The 16,542-nt window shown below is 39.7% G+C and overlaps 1 protein-coding gene across 1 annotated transcript in view; it reads right to left on the bottom strand.

Moving 5' to 3' along the window:
• Window positions 1-7,577: 7,577 nt before the first annotated feature.
• YIPF4 (Yip1 domain family member 4) overlaps window positions 7,578-16,542 on the bottom strand; it is a 35,246-nt gene continuing 26,281 nt past the window's right edge. The window contains exons 4-6 of the mRNA XM_074989696.1: window positions 13,585-13,662; window positions 12,537-12,650; window positions 7,578-8,612 (exon numbers count right to left, since the gene is read on the bottom strand). Coding sequence (XP_074845797.1) covers window positions 8,475-8,612; window positions 12,537-12,650; window positions 13,585-13,662 — 330 coding nt within the window. The 3' untranslated portion in view covers window positions 7,578-8,474. The remainder of the gene's footprint in view (window positions 8,613-12,536; window positions 12,651-13,584; window positions 13,663-16,542) is intronic.

The raw sequence follows: 16,542 nt of genomic DNA, 5'->3' as shown, positions 1-16,542 counted from the left end.
ATGGCCATTTGCATGGCCATTTCAAAGTTTGGGGCTAGTGTAGACATGGCCAAGGAGATCAAGGACTAACTAAAGGACATAAACAAGCCAATGAGTCAGTGTGGTGGCCAGATGGTTCCAGGCCCACGACCACTACTCCATGTCAGCCCTCAGCTAGCACTCCATTATCCCCTGCATGGCCCACATTATGGTCATGTTTCAGCTCCTCATACACCCACCTATAGCCCCTCCAGCTGTGGACTCAGCCTGGTGGAGGTGGGTTGGTTGGTATGAGTTCAACTGTAAGGAAGACGAGGAGAGATGGTGAGTCATTTATGTGATGCAGAGCCTAAGGCCATGCCCCCTACATCATAAGCAGCTACCAATACCCCCCCAGGCCAAGGGACAGGGATGTCCCGAGAGCAAAGCCATATGTGACCTGCACAGTGGGCCCTGCCACATGGGGCTCCATGGTGCCTCCAGGTCTGTGCTGACTGCTGTGGCCCTGCCCCTGAGTAACGGGCTAGAGGGCAAGTGGGTGTCTAGCCACAGAGGGGTTCCCCCTGGGTGGTGGGTGAGCCAGGAGCACCCTGGCCCTCCCCAGGGCCCACTCACAGATCTGCAGGTCACAGTGCTGCCTGCAGGAGTGGGTGCTGCCTCACACCTGCAGGCATGCCCATGTGCTGGGTGCCACGCTCCTCAGTGTATCTGGGGGGTAAAGCGGGCGTCCTTGTGGTTAGCCCTAGCCATGACAGGTGCAGGGTGATCCCCACCCTGGTGAATTAGGCTCGTCTGGCCTCCCATGAGGCTGGCAGTAGGATGCCACCCAAGCTTGGTGGCTGTCTGCTCATCTGGGTGGCACGCAGTAGCACTGCATGTGGTTCCATGTGCTGGGACTGCAGCATGAGGTACTGCCCAGGCCAGCTGAGCAACACTCAAAGCATGCCCCATCAGTGCCCGCCTCAGATGCCCTGAAGTGTGTGACTTGCAGGGTACTCAGCAGAGGGCCCCTTGCCCAGCTCAGATGATATCCAGGAAGTGGCCTGGCTGCCAGGGACCAGGTAAACACAAGCATGAAGCTTCTGGCCTCCTAGTCTGGTTCCAGCGTGGGTTGGGATGCCGCCTCCTCTTCCTGTGAGGCCTCCTGCTGTGGTGGGGGCCCTTTCGTGCTGTATCAATGTTCAGATATGCAGTGCTGTTCCCCCACCAGATGCTCTGGTTAGTAGGGGCATGTTGCTGGTCATGCCCCAGAATGTCAGGCAGCATCCTGGGCCCACACAGAGCCCCATTGCCCTGACCTGCTGCAGTAGGGTTGGTCCTATTTAGCCTAGGCAGTGGCTATTCTGTTATAAATCTCTGCATTTCTGTGGTGGGGCTTGAGGTGTCACAGGCATTCCTTCTCTGCCCACAAGTCCAGGAAGGTCTGGACTTCTGCCCTGCTCCAGGAGGGGGTACAGCATTTGGACCCCTGGGGTGGGTCCTGGGATCCCTCAGTCTGTTTCCTTGCAGGGCCTGGGGGTCCCAGGGTTCCTGGCATTTGGCCATCGCTGCGGAGGTGCAGGTGTGAGAGCATATAGGAGAGCTGCGCAGCACACTGCTGCTCCCACACTCTTAGCTTCCTGCCATGCGGTTCCCCGGACTCCCTGCAGCTTTAAGAATGGCCAGAGGCAGGAACCATACAGTGCTTATTGCTGTGGGCAGGCTGTCCACCAGGGCACCTGTACAATGTTCTGGGGCCTTTTTTGTTGACAGAAGCCCCCACCAAATGTCCAGACTGGTGTTTTGTTGATACATCTGTCAATGTAGGTGTTCTTCCTTCAGGCGAGCAGGGTATGGCTATCAACAAAAGTGCTGTGCTCTGTTGACTTACTGTTGCTGGAATGTGCTTCGCACTCTGGATGCTCCACAGGTTTTGTCAACAAAACCTGGTAAGCTAGTCATAGCCTGGGAGGTCTTTTTCAACTCTACGTGGTTTGGAGCATGGCCTGAGCTTTTGTCTCCCATATTGCTGATGAGTGCTCTGATCAGAAGACTACAGAATCTATTTCCATTTGGCCTATTTAATTATTACACAAAATCAAACAGCTTCTGTCAGAGAATTTGAGCACTACCTACCTCATCATACCCAGTAACTTAGAGATTAGGGTAATCAACTGGGAGGTGTTAGATTAGGGTTCAAGTACCTGCTCTGAATCAGAAATTCCTAAGAAATTTTAGAAGTTTTCCATGTCCCAGGTGAGTCCCCTGCCCCCCATGTAATTGGACACAAACAGAGCTGGCCAAAATTACTGAAGTTTGGGTGTTTTTTTATGCATTCCCATCACCCGCCAGACACTTAAATGCTATGATGGCTTTACTAGGAGAAACATGGGCATCTAGGCAGTTTAGGCACTTAACAGTTTTAAAGTGGTAGCTGAACAGTGCTTTTAAAGAACTAAGTGGCTCTTAAAATGTAGCCTAAAGTGGCAGTTGGACAGCTAAATACCTTTGTGGGTCTGGCCCTCAGTGCCCAAAGTAATGATGAAGATGACAGCTGTGGCTCTGTATTTAAAGTTTTGCTCCAGTTTCTATTTAAAATAAGAATAAATTCCCCGTAGCCCACCCAACAACTTCAGTTCCTATTTGTCTTGAGCTGAGAGTGCAGGAACTTCAATTGTTGTCTGCACTCAGGCTTCAACTTCTAGTTATCCCTTTTTCTTCTTCATCATAGGCTAATTTAATTTTAGTACATTCATTCCTTGCTATACAAGCACAACTGGTTCTCAAATTTCTGCTTGTAGGTGAAAACTCATAAGAGGAACACTAAATTCCCATTAAAATGCATGTAAAAGTCTCCGATTCATTCCGAGTGCTTGTAACTTGACATACACCAGCTGAGTTTAGGTACTTCTCGGATGTATTTGAATAGCTTGGCACCAGAAATAGGAGGTAGTGAATGTATGCAGAGCAGGGATTCCCAGCCTATGAGTTGGGACACAAACATGGGTCACCATTAGATTTGTTAAAGATTGCCATCTGGGCAGTTCCTAGCTGCATGTGGCTGTTAAGAAACTGCAAATGGCTTCTCTAACACTGCTGCTTCAGGCAGATATCTATCACTAGAGATAGCAATTTACCTTATGCCTAGGTGCTGAAAGCTTAACACTTGAGCGAATTGGTTTTAATGACTGTTACTTGCTGGGAGCAGGAGAACCGGGGGAGTCACCCAATCTAGCAGCCCCAGTGAAGAGGCTGCAGGAGGAGTGTCCAAGGTTGGGGCCGTTTAGGGCTGCGGTGGGGCGAGGGGGGGCAGAATCTAAGGCTGGGGGGGTGTGGGTCACCCCACTCCGTGGCCAGAGACCCCACGGCTTGCTCATATTAGCGGGGAAAGTTCACTCATTTAGTGAGCATAGGTGGGTGTACATGTCCCTCCTTTTGGCAAGTACTTAGAAGTAAATACTCATTAAGTGAGGGATGGGTGTAATATAAAATTATTAGTTTAGACTAAGCGTTGCTATATTTGTACACTTCTTTGCCAGACCCATAAAAACTCTCTATTAGAAGTGATTAACAAAACTGAACCAATCACAAGAGACTCAAGTCAAATGCATGCCTTTAAAGTGATCACCTTCTGCATTATATGTGATTCATGCTGTTAAATATTTTTAAAGGATTTTGTACCATGATAATCACATTATGCTAAAATTATGACAATTTTGGGATTCATGAACATTTTATTATATATTGGCTAAGTATTCACAAAAAAGGAATAATGTATGAATGAAATTTAACTTGTTAAAAAAAATCAAATATTTCAGTTAATTATTCAAATATATCTTTTTCCAGCTCTGCATCCTACACAACTTTTGTTTATCAAAAGCCTCATATTAAAAACCATTGTTCCTATCCATCCCATGAAAGGGTTCTGAAGGCAAGTTTTATTTGGTGTATGTCATTTTTACATCAGTGGCCTCAATTTCTAACACACAGGATATGTCTACCCCACAATAATAGAACACGTTAGCAATCCCTGGCTGTGTTAAACATACCTTTAGGTCATTAACAGAATTTTTGTCAAAAAACTCAGAGCACAAGTCCAGTAAGGCTATATCTATACTGCAAAGCAGCAAGGCTGTGACCCTCCACCCTCAGATGGTCCTTGAACAGCCCCAGACTAGAGAATTTGTGTGTAGTCAGAGTGGGGGTTAGCGGGCATTCTATTAATGACCTAAAGGTATGTGTGTTACTGAAAAAGAACTTTCGCACCGTTCTTCAAAGACAAACAGCCGAGCTGGCTTTTAAATTCAAATTCGGCACATTAACATGTGGTTTAAACCTGGACGGGAACTTTCTGAGTCACTATAGGGGCTCATCTGCATACTTGGCTTAATCTAATTCTTGACCTCCCCCCAACCCCTCCACTCTCTGATTTGCTCACCTTGATTATCTTTTTCTGATTTGTCCTCCTTGATTACTGTTTTTGGTTCTCTGTGCCTTAAATATTGAGTCTGTTCTGGTCTGGCTATGGTCTGAAGAAGTGGGTCTGTCCCACGAAAGCTCACCTAATAAACTATTTTGCTAGTCTTTAAAGTGCTACTTGACTGCTTTTTGTTTTGATATCATACATGAAGTTTTATGCTTATTTTTGACATACTATTTCTAGGATTTTGCGTACGAGTAATGAGAAGCAGAATTTTTACTGAGGTTAGCAATTAGTAGTTTACATGAGGCTGTAGATGCAAGAGTGCCTGAAATAATAAATCTTAGACATCTATTGATCTAAATAATCAAAAAAGTGCTGCTAAACTTTATTATCCAAGAATATGCTGGTTTAACAATGCCCTACTGATCTTGCAGGTCAGTGTGAAGAAAATGCTATTCATGAATCTACTGGGATGAAAGACGACTGCCTCTACTCTTGCGGTGCTACTGCAAAAAATCCAGAAAGTGTGGGGAAATGACAATTGAGATGAGATGGTTAAGTAGCTTACCCCCCATTTATGCACCTAAGAGATGCAGGCAAATATAAAAAAAAGTCCTGCGTGCTGCAGCACCCCGATAACATTGATCTCTTTTGAAAATCTTTAACGGTACCACTATATAAGGATGGGTGACCAATGGCATAGCCATGACTCACTTGAGTCAGCTGAATGACAGTCACGGAGCTACAGACATGGAGCTAAAAGTTGCTGTGTAGATATTTGCGCTCAGGCACTCTATGTAGGGTCTGAGTTCAAATGTCTACAGAGCAATTTTTCAGCCCTGGAGCCTCATGAGCTGGAGTCAACTGGTCCAGGACAGTCACAGGTTCTTTATCTCTGTATTTTTAGGCAGCCTCTCATTTCTGTGAAGTATGAAAAATTCAGGTGTGTAATTTTAAAATAGAACTTCTCTCATCTTTGCCAAGTAAAAGCAATGTTATGGCAATACAGAGTAATTCCAACAACTGTACTTAAGCCTTTTTTATCAAATGGTACCAGTTTTGCCAGTGATGGAAGAAAGGAAAAATTCTTTATACATACCTGTTCACTATGCATACAAGTTTGTCAGAACAGGATTTTCATTGCACAAGCAAGTCCCATACTGTTGAAGCCATGCCTTTGCAAATAAGCTTATCCAGAAAATAGTTGCTTCAGCTTTGAGGTTACATTGGTGACAGGAAATCTGTCAACATTTTCAAGTACGAAATGGACGTTTTTACACTTCAGAATCCTAAAAATTTATTTACAATTTTAGAATATGAAATTGATTACATACATAGGAATGTGACTATGTGGTTTGATTCAATGAATATAAATAAGCTTTATACATTCTGTAAACAAATTTAATTAAAATCTTTATAAAATACATATTATACTGTATTTACATACATATCTGTTCTAAAATCAAATAACTGAATGCAAAGTTATAACCATTTGAGAACAGTTTAAATATTTTTCTTTGAATAGCATATGCAAGAAGTGAAAGTAAATATATTGACTGTAAAATGTGCAATTCTGCAGTTTATCTATAAAAGACCTATTTTCTTTCTCTCTCTCTCTCTCTCACACACACACACACACACACACACAGAGGATATCATACTCACACCCCGTAGCTTGCAGGAGGGACCAGCTTAAGCAACAACAACTATAGTTCTATGAGAATATTAGTACACGGAAATAATTTTTAAAGAATTGTGATCACGGTCCCATATGAAAAGGAAGGTGGGTGTGTAAAAGAATTATCTTAAACCCTCTCAACCACACCAAGTTTATACTGTCTTTTCAACTGCATAAACATGTTACAAAGTTGTCTACAACATAACTTGGAAAGCATAGACAAGAAATGGTAAAAACTAATTAGAAACCTACCAGTGTAAGTATTTTAACATCTCGTGTTTTTGATGACATTCACTCTATTCATTCCCACCAACATGGTTTCTTTCAAGTTTAAAATGCTAACTGGACCTTCTCATTAAACACTAAATATAACCATAAAATGACAAGGATAGAAATCACATTATTCTGACTTCTTCCAGAATCATATCTGATAGAGATACACTGCTAATACATATGCTATTTTAAAGTAGTACAAATTCTTTCAAAACAGTTTGGGATATGAATTTAACTTACTAGAGATTATTATGCAATAGGATAATTGGAAAAACACTTGTATGGGTTAAGGTTCACTAAGATGTAGACACAGAATCTATTTTTAGAACCCACAGTATTTGTTTAATACAACATCTTTCAGTTCTTACTCAATCAAAACTTCCACTAAAGTCAAAGATTAGTTTAAAAATGTATAATGATATTGAAGACATTCTGTGTTTGGAGTATCACGAAACTGGTTAACATAGCTAGGATTTGCTATCACAGCGTTTGTCCAGCACCAACTTTTTAGTAATTTATTGTAAAATTACCAAGTACCCATGCAGTGAAGCAATTTATCGAAACTAAAGTATCTTTTGGAGGCAAAGATTTAACTTTAAATTTTAATTAAAATTACTATCACTACATTATAAATTACATAAAAATAATAACTAAACTTTTAAGCTATATGGATAATTTTATTAAAATTGTTGCAGAATTTAGCTACATTATAATAATTTGACTGTAACAGAACATAGGCATCTCTTTATATCACCTTGTAATGGTTGGTAGGTTTTGACTGATTTGCAATTTTTTTTTTCAAATTTGTCAAAACAACAGTAAAGCCAGAGATCCATACTGCAAATAAAAAAAACTATGTCCAAGTGTTACCGACTACGGAGAGCAAACAACTTTATGTCAATAAAGTTAATATCATGCTGATACCTTCAATAAATTTTCTTCTTTCCATAATTTCCATTAATATTATCTACACAGATCATTGCATAAACAATCTATATAGCATATATGGGAAACATGTTATCACAATATTACATAATTCAATAGTCAAAATTAGTGTGACTGAATTTGTTGCTAGGGCCCTAATTCTGCCTTCCTTCCTCAATGAAGGCAGAATCAGGTTTTTAAGAATGTTAATACTTCATTTAACAAAAGATGAACAATATATGACAAAAAAACCACTCCTGAATGCTTAAATTACATACCTAAAAGCATTACAGAACAAGGTGTTACAAAACAGATACAAGATTAGGGAAGCATTCTGTTTATTTTGTCATTTTAAAACATTTCTCAAGGTGACATTACATTTCATACATTATCTTCCTTCTCCCAAATTATACTCCAATGCTGCAGTTGAAAGTCGTTTCTGTGTGACTCCAAATTCAGATCTTGTTAAATGTAAAATAATTTGATTCTGCAAATAAGCCATTTAATGTCAAATAGTATACATCTTGTTTCTTTGGGCAGAGAGATGAGAATTTTAATTCAAATGCTTGGGTCTTCAACTGTGTAAAAACCCAATGTACATCCTTAAATAAGGAGTATATGCTATACACAAGCAATAGATACAAAATACACATGTACAATGTTTTATTCAAAATAAATTGGAATTTATAAAATCTTAAAAGCCAAAACAAAGAAATATGGGGCTCTAACATAAAAATACTAATATCTTCCTGTCTCAATTATACAGCCTATTCTGTGAACCATCAGGAGTTTCATAAATATATACAGAATCTGCTGTGCCAAAAAGCCAGCTGTGTTTAACAGAACGGAAAAGAAGTGCACTTTGAGATCATTACCAATATTTTCTCATATTCCCATTCTATGTAATATCATAATCTGGTCCTGGTGCTTATGGCACAGTTTAGCTGAATTTTTGCTACACACTCTTATAAAACACAAGGTTCTTTTACTTAATTCATGAAAAATCTAAAGAATCGTAAACCTACAACTTTGATACAAATCCACATATCTATAACTGCTTAATTAAATAATATACACAAATGTGTGTTTAGGTCTTATAACCTTTCAACAACTGGATACAAAAACAGTCACTCCTATTTTCTCCAGTCTTCTTTCTGTAGGTTTTCTCAGTCTGCACGTGAATAAAATATTGTTTCTGGCCACATCCAACACTTCAGGTCACACCCCAGTATATAAGGACAAGAAGTAGATATATAATAAAAAGATTGGATAAATCAGAAGGGGCTTCTTAGTCTTAAATTCTTCTCCGACTAGTAATGAAGCAGCACTGTATGCAGCCCAAAAGACTCCGAACAGCTTTAAAAAAAAAAAAAAAAAAAGCATAGCGTTAGCTCACAGTACAAGAAAATCTATCCTGGTAGTAATATAAAAAACGGTACTTCTCTTAAAGGTCATTAGCAAAGAAGCCTTACATTTTTTTCCTTGGCATTTTATTGAGAACACATGTTATTTTCTTTGCCTTTATAGAGATAGCCATCAAGTTGGTCTCTAAATGTTTTCATTCGTGGATACTTGAGAGATTTATTTCAACCTATACGTATCCATACTAACAGTCTCTAGCTCTTACGTATTAGTTTTCTTCAACAGATCTCAAAGCACTTTACAATGAAGGTCATTATATTGTGTCAAGCATCTAAAAGAGCACTCATTTGAATTTAAAAGTCTATTATTATGATCAAGCAAACAATACACTTACATATTCAGATAGTATAGACCTTTACTCCAGAGGAACTAATCATGGGAAAACCTAAAAAATTTGGCATCCTCAAACATCTACTTCAAGGGCTCAGCAACGTTCAAAAACAGGGAGCAAGAACTTCCCTTAGCCAGAGACATAAATGCTATGTCTACACTAGAAGCATCTGTCAATAGACGTTACTGACAACAGAGAAATCTCAACAGAACCTCTCTCCACAGATAGCTGCTACACACATTTTGCTCTGTCGACAGAGAACTGCCAGACTGCACTGCCCTCTGGTGACAGTAAGCGGAATGGCAGCTCTGCAAACAGGGCTGCCCAGCAACTGGCATCCCTCTCTGTCAACAGAAGTGTCTACACTGTACTTCTGTTGACAGAACTCTCCAGTGTAGACACAGTCAAAAAGAACTTTTTTTAAAAAAAATTCTGTAGATATTAATATCCCAGAGGGAACAGAAACATATACAATTGCCTAGAGGATGAGACGGATTTTCAAAGGGGCTGAAGGAAGTCAATGGGAGGAGGGTGCCTGTACTGCTTCTTTGAGAATCCCAGCCTGATTCATGAACACATCACATCCAGAAACCTCTCACTACTGGGGGTGTGGGAGGGTGGATAAAAATGAGAGAATGCTGAAAGGTTATGGGTTAAGTTTTCGAAGGACTTAAATTACCCTGTACATATGCAACTTAGGAAATCTTATCCCACAGCTGCAAATTCTTCCCTGCATATAAGCAGGTTTCCCTTCTCTAAAGACGTCTTCTATGGCAATTGTTTCACTCTTGGACTATGTCTACACTAGAGAGTTTTGTTGACAAAATTTGTGTTTTGTCAACAAAGCCTGCAGAGCACCCACATTCGCAAGGCATTCTGTCGATGGCATTCTGCTGCTTCCTCATGGAGGCGGAATGTGTGTCAAGGGATTCTGACAGATTTTTATGTTTATGTATATCCCCTGACCCTTATATGGCCTTCTCAAGGATTGAGCTCAGAACCCGAGTTTACAAGGCCAATGCTCAAACCACAGAAAGATGGTCTGGATGTTCCTGGAGGCCCTCTGTCAACAGACTGGCAGTCCAGGACACCACATGAGGGGTAAAGTTTAGGAACAAGGGGCGGATTTGAGGGCTGAGGTGGGTAAAGCCTGGAGATAGGTTTGTGGGCCAAAAGGCATAGACCCTGTGAATGGGGAAGGGAGCATGGAGGATTGATGTGAACATTGCTCCTTCCTGCTTAAGAGCCTATCCCCAGACATGGCATTTTCCCTCCAATATCCAAGGTTGAAAGCAACTTCAACCTTGATTACTATTTTTGGTTCTCTGTGCCTTAAATATTGAGTCTGTTCTGGTATGGCTATGGTCTGAAGAAGTGGGTCTGTCCCAGGAAAGCTCATCTAATAAATTATTTTGTTAGTCTTTAAAGTACTACTTTACTGCTTTTTTTATTTTAAACATTCTAACTGGTACAAATCGTGTGCACACTGTTCTTAAAACAGGGGTTACAAAAAGTATGGTTTGACATTATTAAGGACTGTCTCATATGAACATGCATTGTGGCTCTATTGTGTAACTCAATTTGAAAAAATAGCTCTTCTTGCTATTTTGGTTGCAGACCCCTGCTCCAGGGTATACAATGGAAAAATGAGGCAATAACTACTACAAAAATCCATATTGTTTTTCTTAGAAATAGAATTTAAGGACTCCTAGAATACACCTGGTCCAAAACACTGTACAGTTTGTAAAATGTCTCCTCAAATAACAGAAATGTTGTAATACACTGCCCACTGGAAAAAAACCCACAATCTCCAGGTGCAGGCAAGTTTGGATTCCCTTGCTTCGGATGCACAATCATATTTGTGAAGTCATGGCAGGAACAGAGCACTGCTTAGGAGACTACCACAATTGCAAATATGAAACATTTAGGCAAAATTTGTGATTTAGTTTAATAAGATATACCTGCTATTGAGTTTGTATGTGTGATCTGGTTCTTACCATTCCAAATATATTGCTGCTTCTGTAGCTTGACATAGATGTATATTATGTACTATTTCCTAAATTAATCAAAATCAAGTTATCTAAAAAAATTACCAAGCATAATTTCTTAGACATAAAATGCTGTACGGAGTTGTAAATTAACATGCTTTAATGATCAGATTTGCACCATTTTTTAAGAAATATATTAAGTAATATCAGCGGGAAACTTGATTTAAATCAGTCTAACATGCTGAGCTACAGCAATTAGATCCTGCATTTTTTGCATCAATACAAAAGGAATACAGGACAAATCTAGTAATTCTACCTTTTAACTAACCCCCCACCCACCCTCCAAAATCCAGTAAGTTGCAGTTGTGCTCAGGTAATACAGCCTTTAAAACATCGTTCGGGACCCTTTTTTGGGTTGGGGGCCAGTGACTCACAAATCAGTTGAGGGGGGGCACATATAAGAGCACACTGGGGTGGGAGATCTGGGCAAAAGGAAGGGTACAGGAGGGGACTGGATGTGTAGGGTCTGGAAGGGAGGAGGCAGGGAATGGGGCAGGCATGCAAGCTGGACAGGGAGGGGAAAATATGCGTGTTGTTCGACATGGTTCCGCAGGCTGCAGGGAATGCAGATGCACCTGTAGGGAGTGGTGGGAATGCAAGCTGCAGCCTGGATCTTGCCCACAGGCTCCCCCACATCCCTCTTTTAAAGAATCACACATAGCTCTGAGACTTCTCAGTGTATGTCTACAGTGCAATCAGATACCCATGGCTAGCCTGTGCCAGATGACTTGAGCTAAGGGACTCAGATTAAAGGGTGGGAGGCTGTTTAATTCGCATGCAAATTTGCAAAACTTTTAATTTTATCTCCATTTTTGCCCCCCCCCGAAATAAAATAATTCTGTCTGAAAATTTTTCCCCAGCTCCACTGGCAGATGATTTAGGCTGGTTATTTGGTTCTTTCTGCCTCAGTTTCCAATCTATGCAATGGAGGTAACAATATTTACCTTCTTTGCGGGCGTGTCTTGAAATTACTACTAGCACTATGACTGCTACGACTACCACTACTACTACTAGCAGATCTCTGAATGCGATTCATGTTACCAGAACAAAACATATATTGAGTTATGGGGAAGACAGAATGACTGTCTGACCTCTGTTTCTACACTGTCTATTTTAGCACTTATTTCCCCTTTCTCTGCATAAAAATGCTGGATATTAAATACCTGCAATTTTAAGATTACAGAGTACTAAAATAGTACTCTGTAATCTTTAACTAGTTAGTTAGTAACTAAAACAGTTAAATAGGGGCTGACCTACTTATCCATAAGCATTTACTTCAGCAAAAGGACTATGTGGTCCTAAACTCAGCATTCAAAAAATAAACCTTTCTTTAAACCAGAGCTTGCTACAGTCACTTTCCACCATGCTGGGCAAGAGGGTCACAAGAATTCAAGCACTACTTCTAAAATTCTATCACAAGTTACTGAAAGTATTACTTTGTTCAGAGAAATATAATATTTTAAACATCACCAAACTCACTTTTATTAGTGTAGATACAACATCAAATGATCCAACCACCAAGAGGACTGGTGCTATTACAATGAGTGGAAGTAGAGAATATCCTATCACACCCAGAACTTGTCCATATGCAACCTGAAAATTGTAAATCCATCAGCAAAGAATAAAATAATTTCTTCCACCTAGCTCATAAGTTTTGTCAACAAACATTATATTGTGATGGAATTCCAGGAAGTGTATAATTGAGTACATGCATCTGTCTTGTGGTTCAGAATTACAGTTAAAATGTTCAAAGTAAATTTTTGATATTGCTGCCATTAAATGTAAATTCACAGGTTAACATGTTTATGCAAATTATAACAAATGGTTACTTCCAGTCTTTTTATGCCAAGGTTCTTTACTAGTAATGACAGAATAATATATTTCAAATAAGTGCTATATAACTAGTGCAGCATTAGAAGTTAGTATTGTTATGTACAAAATACATTGTCAGATTTCAAATTAAACAGGCAACTCCAAAATGGTAATTAATTCAGTATATCTGCAATTAGCTGCCACCCAAATATAAGTCTCCAACTGGGATGCCTCAGGTAATGACATAAGTTCATGTTAGCAGTGACAACTGTAGTCAAGATGCTCTAGAAGTCTAGTAAAATGTCTGATATGTTCATGGTTCTGGTCAGGTTGTCAGTAAAGGGAAGCAGTTTAAATACATGCATGTAAAATTGCCTGGGGATTTTGCTTGGTTTTTAAATCCAGATTTAAATGCTAACCAAAACTAATTTTTCATGTAAGACAAAGACTTGGATAAGTTCTTATTTTTAACCAAAACCTTCTTAAGCTGGAACCTGTCTCTGCTGCAGTTTTTGATCTGATTAGCTCTAAGAATTTACCTTGAATCTCATTTTGAACAAACACCATCGTGCTCCACAGAGAGCACTGAACTATAATTCAAAGCTGAATATGGGAGGTCAAGAGTTTTGAAAAAGTAGCTATGTGACTTTAAAGTACAGCAAATTGGTCATACAAAATATTTTATCTACAAATCACACTTTGAATCACTACTTACTTCTCCTCCAAGGACCCTGGCCAATAAAAAAATTGTCAAGGATCCAAATATCCATATAGTTATAATCCAAGACACCACCTTAAAAGAGAGAGAATAATTAATTTTTATCAATTATTTTAAATATAACTGAGAAAATATTTGGTTTAATAATAAAATCAACTGCAGAAACCTTGTATTACTCAGTAGTACAATGGAATTTAGAAATAAAAATTCAGATATTTTATTTTTTTATATATTCATCTTTTATGACAAGGTTACCAGTATTTCTGGAATTCTCAAACAAGAAAATACGGTACACCCAATATTTTACCCATAGTTTTGTTTTGTTATCAGGACAGGAAGGTGTCTGTAAAAATTCTGACTAAATGTTAGTGAATTCACTGATGAGTGTTCAACCACCTCTCGGATTTTATAGGATGGAAACACGTTTATTTTCATTCTACTTTGAAATACAAGACAAAAATCAATATCCCACCTAATGAAAAGCAAGCCAGGGTAACATTGAGTGGTTGGCTCAAACCAATAAAAAACAAAGACAATTAATATTTGGCCTGTATCTCACTTCTTAATTGATGTAGATAGTATTTTGCCATCCCTAGAGACAGTGTTGTGACCATTAAATCTAAAAAAAAAAATCAAAAGGATAGAGATCTAAGTTTGACTCCTAAATTTTTTACACCTTGATGATGCTTCTAGTTTAGACTTAGTCTTCCTCCCAGGTTTCCCCTGCTCAGTTCTTAATATTAATATGAAACTGGTTTAAATTATCACCAAATTCAGGTCCCTATCCTACATTTAAGTTAAGTCACAGCTCACCTAATCTGGAGTGGAGCTGCTAGGCAGAATAAGTGAAACATTGCTTTCTATTTCAAAAATAGCACTTCTACAGTGGGAATCCGCACTCTCAGGACCAGCTCAGAACTTCAAAGCATAGTTGTGTTTAAAACCTGAACTGGGTGCTGTTTAAGGTTTCATATGTACTGTAAAAGCCAAAAGGGAAGATGAAAAGAGCATGAAGCTGGTGTCACTGAAGATATTGTCTCTTCAGCTAAAATTCTGTAATAATTTCTAAAGAATACATAATAAAACCATTATGTTTCAATGTGGGAAGAAACAGTGCATAACTCTCTTTCCACTCACCCCTTCTACCATCCAAAAGAAAAAAATCACATTCATGTTTTATATGTAAAATAGTCAACTACACTATAAGCATAAGCCATTCAAGAATGAGCACAAGTTAGTTTTTAATGTATACCTTATGGAGGCTGAAGGGTCTCCTTTTCAGGCTTATATCTTAAATTAATTACCTTGACCTAAAGCCCACCATGATAGTACACCAGCTGGTGAGGCTTACTGCTATATTTAAAGATAGGGATAAAGGTACTATTTCCTTTTTGTAGGTCTAGCCAGCAGGGCATCTCACACAGATGCTACCACAAGACGATTCGTATCTCTGTTCTGTCACTTTTTAGAGGTGGCAGTAATAAGAAGCACTACTACAGAAGTCTGCTTGGACAATACTGGAAAAACAGAAGGGTAACAAACTCTATACATTAATTCTTGCTGGCCAATCAAAAGCTGCTTTCCCTGAGTTCTAAAGGAATCATAGGAGAAGTCAAGTAGCAAGAAACAGAGAAATTAAGGAGATGGAAGTTACTCAATTATACAGGTGTGAGGAAGAGAATTAAAGTACCAGACAGAAGTTATGCCATAATTTGTAACAATAATAAATTCAAGATCTTTATATAAAAGGGTTTCTGGTAGTAAAACCAGTAAATAATTTTAAAACAATCTGAAAAATACTTTGCTAGTATGATTATAATGCATCAGTTCAATCAGCAAGTATCTATCTGCCATCTGAATAAGCCACTTTTGAATTAGAACTCATTTACTATAACATTACTAATATGCATGAACACAAAGATAATTTTTCCCTCTCTAGGGGTTGTGGGAGCATGAGCACCTGGTGGCCGGGCCTCACTCGCAAGGCAGAATGACCATACACTCCATCTTGGAACGCTATCATACAACGGCGGGAAGGTCTGAAGCCAGGCCAGGAGAAAGAAATCAGAAAGTTGACAAGTAGTTGGAGAGTCCCCAAAGAGAACATCCTGACAAGCAGATAGTAAGTCCCCAAAGAGAACAGCTGGGGCAAGTAGCTGGAAGCCCCCCAAAGAGAACATCTTGGTTGTGCAACATCAGAGGGTCCCGAGGGGAGGTTCAGAAAATGACCAAGGACAGAGGAAATCTTGTAACATGTTCTGACAGGCCAGGAGGATAGAAAGCCCAAATTAGGTAACAAACACTTTAATTGGCCAGGTATCGAACCCCCAAGTAAGAAACAGTATAAAAGGTGATTTAGCAGGGACAAGGGTGTGGGCTCCTGGACACAAGGCGGAGGCTAGCAACTTCCAGTCCAGACAGCAGACCCCAGCCTGATCACCCGGATGTCACCACCATAAAAGGTCCCAACCAAGCCGTATCTCTGACTTGCAGGGCCGCTGTAACGTAGTTGTTGGTGAGATGTGGGAGCATTGGATGTTATTGGTAAGTCACATGTAATTATATACAGCTATATGTAACCCAGTGTTTAGCCTATGCCAAATAAATATATATATACAAGACAAGTGTTAGGTAATTGTAGTTACGAATAAATGAATCAATCGCTGTTGGTAAATACCACTAGCTGGACTAGCTGGGGCTGTATAGAGAATTATTGGGACTTAGAACAGCCACAGGGCATTGTGGTGTTCACAATCAGAGTGTTATTGTTCCTGGTACTCATAATACTGTGGAAACCTAGGTTTTAAAGTAGATACACTGAATCACATATTGCTGCTACACTATATAAGGCTGTTATAGCAGTGGGGTGGTCGGTCCCAGGCCACCCAACTTCCCCCGCTGTATCAAACCACATGCGCACCCACAGGACCCAGAGTAGGTCGGCACATTGTCAGG

Source organism: Carettochelys insculpta, chromosome 3 (genome assembly GCF_033958435.1).
Source record: "Carettochelys insculpta isolate YL-2023 chromosome 3, ASM3395843v1, whole genome shotgun sequence".
Classification (NCBI taxonomy): Eukaryota; Metazoa; Chordata; order Testudines; family Carettochelyidae; genus Carettochelys; species Carettochelys insculpta.
Note: the sequence above shows the minus strand (reverse complement) of the source record. Positions and strands in the feature narration are given on the sequence as shown.